We start from the raw sequence: 7,432 nt of genomic DNA, 5'->3' as shown, positions 1-7,432 counted from the left end.
GCATATCCTAGTGCGTGACTGGGGGAGGCACGATTGACTTCCAGTGGGCAGAGAGCCAAAGATGCTGTGAAGCTTCCTATGAGACACAGGACAGATCATGCCTCCAGCCTCCAACATAGAACCGTGTGACCTGCAAGCGTTAAGACGTAAAGGTTGAGAACCTTCAACTAGAGTGGCAGCGTAAAGGAAAGAGCATCAATTTTTCATTTTAAAAATGAGAAAGAGAGCAAGAGAAGGAGAGGGAGAAACAGGAAGAGAGTGAAGAGGGGAAAGAGGGGGACAGACAGACAGAGACAGGGAGAGAAGGGTTCAGCCTCAGAGGCTTAGTATCCCAGCTCCCCACCTCCTGCACAACCTTGGCAAGGCACCGGCCCTCTCTAATCTCATTCTTCACATCAGTGAAGTCGGGCTGATCGCACGTTCTCCTGGGACCGAGCTTAGGAAGGTGAGGATTCGGGATGTGCCGCACAGGAAGCACACACACAGGGCCCCCACCAGAGCTCAGGAGGCCGAGACCCCGAGCCTCCCCCTCCTCCCCCTGCTCTCCCTGCTCCCTGGATCCTCCACAGCATTTGCTGGAAAACTGACCCAGGGAAGGCTGCTTCTGGGACTGAAGAGGATTGTTCAGACCTGGACCCTTTAGGGCACTGATGAAAATTCAGTCTGGACAGTAGTCACGGGGGCTTCAGGAGCATACTAGGGTGTTAGGGCACCTATGTCCAAACAGGAGGCAGGGCCCTGACATCCCAGCAGAGAGCAGGGCCCAACGGTGGGAGGACTGAGCCAACCTCTTATCAGCCCCGCTGTCCAACCCCCGAGCCTGGGGCAATCCCCCTGACCTCTTCCCACTTCCGCAAAGCCCGGTATAAGGGCAGCTTCTGTGTGCCAACAGCCAGAGGCTGAGAGCGGAGGCTTCAGACTCAGGAGGCAAGTGTCCCTCGGCTTCCCCGGGAGGACAGGTCCGGGTCTGGGAAGAACCCGGGCTCTGTATGGGACACGCCAGGGACTCTGGTCCCTTGCCCATAATGACCACTGTCCTGCCCCTTCTTCCCCAGTGGGCCTGACTCTGGCCCTGAAGGTGAGCACGCCTGTTCCTGCAGGAGCACCGGTCTGAGCTGCGTGCTGTCCCAGGGAGCAGTGAGGCGCTCTCAGGGAAAGGGACTTGAGCTGACGAGCCCCTGTTCTTCCCCTGATCCTCCAGCTCGGGGTCTGTTCGCTGGGGGACAAGGAAGCTCTCCACTTTGCCCTTCAATCTACCAGTTGAGCAGACCCTGCCTTTCCACTGTGTTCCAGGGACCCTGCAGACACAAGGCAAGTCCCCAGGAGGGAACGTGGAGCTGAGTGTCTGTCACAAGACTGCAGGGACATGAAAGGCTGCCTGCTGCTGCCCCTTCTCCTGCTGGGGACAGTTTCTGCTCTCTACCTGGGTGAGTGCTCCCCTTCCCTTCTCAAACATCTTCGTCTCTTCTTTCCTGCATCGTTTTTGGCTCTTGCTGGTCCAGGGCCATAGGCCCCTCTGCAGTTGCCCCAGCCCCTCTCTAGTTAGATTTCTGCTGGACCCAGAGCTGTGACCTGAACTTTTCCCCAGGGCTCCTTTTCAAGGAAAAACACCCCTTGTGAAGAGGAGGGCTTCTCACATCTCTCACTCCCAAATTACCAGCACGTGGTGTCAGCTGGCATCAGGTTCTCATGCATTTGTGTGTGTGATGCAAGAATTCTGGCTCATCCAACCCCCAAGGGACCATTCCCAGTCTTTGGTTCCAGAAGGGGTCCCTAGGAAGACTGAGTGGAGCCATCAGAGCTGTCTGTGGTCCTGGAGGAAGGTGGTACCTGGTCTGATGGCGGGTTATTTCTTTTTGCAGAGAAGGATGCCTCCCATATGGGCAGTCCGCAGACACAGGCAGACCTGAGCCAGGATCCTGAAGGCTCAGGGGGGCAGGAAGGAGAGCTGGCCCTGAGTGGTGGGGTGCTTGAGTCGGAGGGAGAGCAGGCCGAGGACGCCCATGACGGTGAGGGGGACTCAGAGTTAGACCCAGATGACTTAGATGAGGACGTGCAGTGCCCCAAGGAAGAGGAGACAGTGCGACTTCTGGGGACCCCTGCATGCAAGAGCTGCCACTACCTGATGGTACAAACGCCGAACATATTTAGGAAAGCTCAGGTGAGTGGCACGGAGGCTGCTGTGTTGGTCTGGGTGTGGGGGAGACAGAGTGGATCCAACCTTCTGTTCCCTATTATTTAGCCGAGTGGTTTCCAAGCATAATGTGCATCAGAATGTGTTAGCTACTCAACCGTGTCTGGCTCTTTGCAACCGCATGGAGTATAGCCCACCGGACTCCTCTGTCCATGGAATTCTGCAGGCAAGAATACTGGAGTGCGTTGCCATTTCCTTCTCCAGGGGTTCTTGCATGACCCAGGGATCAAACCTGGGTCTCCCAGCTTGCAAACAGACTCTTTACCATCTGAGCCACCAGGGAAGTCCCAGGACGCATCAGAAGTCTGATTAAAACACAGGTCTCTGGAGCACATCCCCTCAATTTCAGGTTTAGTAGATCTGGGGTGTAAGGGTTTATGTTTATAACTCATTCCCAGTTGATGTTATTGTTGGTCTGGGGACTGCACTTTGAGACCCACTGGGTTAGATAAAAAGCTTTGGGGTGAGGTGCACCTGTGCTAAATCCTGGAGCTGCCTTCATCAGCTGTTTCATTTGGACAAGTTGCTTCACCTTTCCGGGCTCCTGTGTCTTCACGTGTAAGATGGCAATGCATGGTCCCACACAGGAGCTGCAGAGAGGCTTAGCTAACACAGGAGAACTCCTTTTGTCCCCACGAACTTCAGCACACTAGGCTCCCCTGTCCTTCTCTATCTCACGGAGTTTGCTCAGATTCACGTCCACTGAGTCATTGAGTCTATCTAACTACCTCATCCTCTGCCGACTCCTTCTCCTTTGCCTCCAATCCCTCCCAGCATCAGGGTCTTTCCCAGTGAGTCAGCTCTTTGTATCAGGTGGCCAAAGTATTGGAGCTTCAGCTTCAGCATCAGTTCTTCCAATGAACATTCAAGTTTGAATTCCTTTAGGATGGACTGGTTGGGTCTCCTTGCAGTCCAAAGGACTCTCAAGACTCTTCTCCAGCACAATCTGAAAGCATCCGTTCCTTGGTGCTCGGCCTTCTTATGTTCTAACTCTCACATCCGCACATGGCTACTGGAAATACCGTACCTGTGACTAAAGGGACCTTTGTTGGCAAAGTGATGTTTCTGATTTTTAATATCCTCTGGGTTTGCCATAGCTTTCCTTCCAAGAAACAAACGTCTTTTAATTTCACGGCTGCAGTCACCTCCACAGTGATTTTGGAGCCCAAGAAAAGAAAATGTCACTGTTTATACTTCATCCTCTTCTGCTTCCCATGAAGCGATGGGACCTGATGCCATGATCTTAGTTTTTTGAATGTTGAGTTTTAAGCCAGCTTTTCCGCTCTCCTCTTTCACCTCATCAAGAGGCTGTTTAGTTCCTCTCCACTCTCAGCCATTAGAATGATATCATCTGCATATCTGAGGTTGTTGATATTTCTCCTGGTATTCTTTATTTCAGGTTGTGATTCATCCAGACCAGCATTTCACATGATGTATTCTGCATACAAGTTAAATAAGCAGGGTGACTATAAACAGCTTTGTCATACTTCTTTCCCAATTTGGAACCAGTCAGTTGTTCCATGTTCTGTTCGACCTGCACACAGGCTTCTCAGGAGGCAGGTCAGGTGGTCTGGGACTCCTGTCTCTTGAAGAATTTTCCACAGTCCTTTGTTGTGATCCACACAGTCGAGGTCGTTAGCTTAGTTAACGAAGCAGAAATGGATGTTTTCTGGATCCAGCAGATATTGATGGTTTGATCTGTGGTTTCTCTGCCTTTTCTAAGCCTGGCTTGTACCTCTGGATGTTCTCCAGTCATGTGCTCTTGAAGCCCAGCTCGAAGGATTTTGAGTTTCACCTTGCTGGCGTGTGAAATGAGGGCAATTGTATGGCAGTTTGGACATTCTTTGGGACTGCTATTCTTTCCCTGGTGGCTCAGATGGTAAAGCGTCTGTCTACGATGCAGAAGACCCGGGTTCAATCCCTGGGTTGGGAAGATCCCCTGGAGAAGGAAATGGCAATCCACTCTAGGACTATTGCCTGGCAAATCCCATGGACAGAGGAGCCTGGTAGGCTACAGTCCATGGGGTCGCAAAGAGTCGGACACGACTGAGTGACTTCACTATTCACTATTCTTTTGAACTGAAATGAAAACTGACCTTTCCCAGTCCTGAGGTCACTGCTGAAGTTTTTTCAAATATGCTGCCAAATATTCTGTGCACGACTGAAGCGGCTTAGCAGCAGCAGCATTCTGTGCGGCACTTTCACAGCATCTCCTTTTAGGGTTTGAAATAGCTCAGCTGGAGTTCCATCACCTCCACTAGCTTTCTTTGTAGTAATGCTTCCCAAGGCCCCCTTGACGTCACCCTTAGGATGTCTGGCTGGAGGTGAGTGACCACACCATCATGGTTGTCTGGGTCATTAGGACGTTTTTTTTTTTTGTGTAGCTCTTTCGTGTATTCTTGCCACCTCTTCTCAATCTCTTCTGCTTCTCTTAGGTCCTTACCGTTTCTGTCCTTTATGCTGACCATCCTTGCAGGAAATATTCTCTTGGTATCTGCAATTATCTTGAAGAGTTCTCTAGTCTTTTCCATTGTATCGTTTTCCTTGATTTCTTTGCATTGCTCCTTAAGACTCAGGGACTTGCAAGAAACAGTGAATTTTCTACCCCGCTATTCTCTGTGCAGAGCATCTGCAGGAAGTGCTACCGAGGCAACCTCGTCTCCATCCACAACCTCCTCTTCGATAATCGCATCTCGCGCTGGGCCAGAAGGATCAAACAAGCAAAGGTCTGGATCGGCGTCATCATCAAGCTCTGGGTAAATGAAGGGCCAATTTCCTGGTATCAGAAGGTCTTTTGTTGCTGTTGTTGGTCTAATACTGTAAAATCAATTCACTATCTTAAAAAAGATTCTTATTTATTTATGGCTGCGCCAGGACTCCGTTACTGTGCGGCAGGCTTTCTCTGGTTGCAGCGAGCCGGGGCTGATCTCCAGTCGTGAGGCTCGGGCTTCTCACTGGGCGGCTTCTCTCCTTGCACATCATGGGCTCTAGGGTGCAGGGGCTTCGCAGTCGCTGTCAGAGGCTCTAGAGCCCTGGGTCAGCAGTTTTGGCTCTCAGGCTTTGTTGCTCTGCTGCACGTGGGGTCTTCCAGGACCAGGAATCGAACCCATGGCCCCTGCATGGGCAGGCAGCTTCTTCACCACTGGACCATCAGGGAAGTCGTGTCTGAGAGCCTCAAGGGACCATCTGCCCCCATCGAGCCTCATCCTGGCCCGGAAGCTGGCTTGTGCTGACTTAGGAGACGTGATGACTGAGCGCGTCTCTTCCTCACCCGTGTTCAGGGGCTTCTCGCTTGCAGCCTTAAATCTGCCATGGTGGATGCACTTACACCAGAGAAATGGACAATTATTACAAATCACGTTTCTTTCTTCCCTCTGCCTCATACCTTCCACCAAAGCTGACTGTTAAACATTTATCAGCAAATCACTGGAGTCAGGAAGTAGAGTTCGTACCCAGCTCTGTGCGTTACTGGCTGAATGCCTGCCTCCATATTTCAGTGTCCTCATCTCTGAGGGGGTCCTTCTCTCAGAGTGACCTGGGGACTGTGCCCAAGTAAGCGCTGTCAGATGTGGTCCCGGGACCAGAGTATCAACATCACCTGGTACTTGTTGAAATACAGGACCCTGGGCCGCACCCCAGACCTCCCGAATCAGGATCCCTGTTTCCACCAGATCGCTAGGAGACTGTCTGCTCAGTGAAGTCTGAGAAGCCTGCTCTGTGTGAGAGCTGGAAGCGATGTTTGCTGTTACGTGTCACTGCCTGAAAATGCTCAGGGATGGGTCTGTATGGTGGGGTCCTAGCCAGGTGATTCAGTGAGAGGAGGTTATAGACATCTGGAAGGGATGCTCAAGGGACTTTCAGGAGCCCCAGCACCTGTCTTCCTGGACCTCCGCCCTCTGACCCAGCCTCTCTCTTCTCTAGTCCATATACAACACATTTCGTTGGACCGATGGGAGTCGCTGGAATTTTGGATACTGGGCCCGAGGGCAGCCTGGGAATGGGAGAGGCAACTGCGTGGCCCTGAGCACCAGAGGTGAGGGGGCCCGGCGCCTGGACAAGGTGGAGGGGTGGACTCGCACACACGTCTCTGTGAGCTGCACAGACACGCCTCCCCTCACACCCTCCCCCACTAGAGAACCCCGCCCTGTGTGTGAGCAGAGCTGAGGGGCAGGGATCCTCAGAGCCAGAGAGAGGGGTCCTGGACGGGGCTGGGGGCTCTGTGTCCTCCAGACTCAGCGAGGCTCCTTCCCTTCCTCTGAGGGGACGGTGACAAGGAGCGAGTGTGGGAGACGGGAGGGACAGTCGGGAATGGGAGGTGTGGCCGAGGGACACGGGAAAGATGTGGGAACCAGGGCCAGCTGACAGATGCTTCCCCAGCTCCCAACAGCATGGCTGCCTGACGTGTGGGAGTTTAGAACAGGGGAGAAGACCACACGGGCTGCAGGCAGATGGTGGAAGTCCACATCTGGCTCCATTCGCTACTTGTCTGCTGAGATCGGGGCAGGTTACCAATCCCACTAAGCCTCAGTTCTCCCATCTGTGAAATGGGAGTGCTGACAGCCCTGACCTCTTGGCGTCACTGTGAGGATGAAAGGACAGTCCATGGGAAGCCCATAGCACACTGCCTCTGCAAGGGAGGAGATCAGTGATCGTGGCTAGCTGGGACATGGGGAGACACACGGCCCTCAGGCTGGCAGGCAAAGGTCAGCTGAGAGGTGCCTGCCCGGGCACTGGGGGACACAGGCCACGCTCAGGTGAACTGACATCACTGTGCTCTCTGCCTGCAGGGGGTCGCTGGCGACGTGCTTCATGCAAGTGGCGGCTGCCTTTCGTCTGCTCCTACTAAGCTGGAGGCGGGAGACCCTACACCCCTCCCTGCCCCCCGCCTCACCTGCCGGGTCCCAGCCTCGGCCCCCTTGCCCCCCAGCCTCCCTGGGTCATAAAGCCACGTTCTCACAGCATCTCCTGACTGTTGTCTCCTTGCTGCGTGCTGTGGAGGAGTCCTCTGGGTTGGAGAATCCTGGAAGCCTTGTTCTGGCTTTGCGGGCAGGGCGGGGGAACTTTGAGAAGCAAAGCTGGAGAGGGCCTCCTGCTGGCGGGGCGGGAGCGGGTGGCACCGGGGGTTTCACTGCAGTGGCCCCTGGGGGCAGCGGGGACCGGGCGGGGGTCCTGCTCCTGAAGTCCCCCCCAGGGTCTCGTGGCAGAAGGTCCTTGTTCACAGGGTTGGGGGGGATTGGC

The 7,432-nt window shown here is 53.8% G+C and overlaps 1 protein-coding gene and 1 non-coding gene across 4 annotated transcripts; both read left to right on the top strand.

The window, feature by feature from the left end:
* The first annotated feature begins 848 nt into the window (after positions 1-848).
* LOC138420069 (proteoglycan 3-like) lies at positions 849-7,155 on the top strand. 3 transcript variants are annotated; one of them, XM_069553173.1, is made up of 6 exons: positions 849-927; positions 1,294-1,427; positions 1,863-2,161; positions 4,819-4,950; positions 6,116-6,227; positions 6,982-7,155. In XM_069553173.1, exons 2-6 carry the CDS (start codon positions 1,367-1,369, stop codon positions 7,038-7,040), a joined length of 663 nt encoding a protein of 220 aa, XP_069409274.1. In that variant the 5' UTR covers positions 849-927; positions 1,294-1,366; the 3' UTR covers positions 7,041-7,155. The 3 variants fall into 3 exon arrangements, with proteins under 3 accessions (XP_069409274.1, XP_069409276.1, XP_069409277.1); XM_069553175.1 differs by having other exon boundaries at positions 870-1,078; XM_069553176.1 differs by having other exon boundaries at positions 895-959.
* Positions 4,056-4,127, top strand: TRNAR-ACG (transfer RNA arginine (anticodon ACG)). The gene has a single exon. It is a non-coding gene; the product is annotated as a tRNA-Arg (tRNA).
* Positions 7,156-7,432: the final 277 nt, after the last annotated feature.

Source organism: Ovis canadensis, chromosome 15 (genome assembly GCF_042477335.2).
Source record: "Ovis canadensis isolate MfBH-ARS-UI-01 breed Bighorn chromosome 15, ARS-UI_OviCan_v2, whole genome shotgun sequence".
Lineage (NCBI taxonomy): Eukaryota > Metazoa > Chordata > Mammalia > Artiodactyla > Bovidae > Ovis > Ovis canadensis.
Note: the sequence above shows the minus strand (reverse complement) of the source record. Positions and strands in the feature narration are given on the sequence as shown.

Excerpts from the sequence above, each read along its gene's own strand:
- LOC138420069 (XM_069553173.1), top strand. The coding sequence starts at position 1,367 with ATGAAAGGCTGCCTGCTGCTGCCCCTTCTCCTGCTGGGGACAGTTTCT. Across the intron at positions 1,428-1,862 it reads AGTTTCTGCTCTCTACCTGG|AGAAGGATGCCTCCCATATG; the intron begins GTGAGTGCTCCC and ends TTCTTTTTGCAG. Across the intron at positions 4,951-6,115 it reads GCGTCATCATCAAGCTCTGG|TCCATATACAACACATTTCG; the intron begins GTAAATGAAGGG and ends TCTCTTCTCTAG.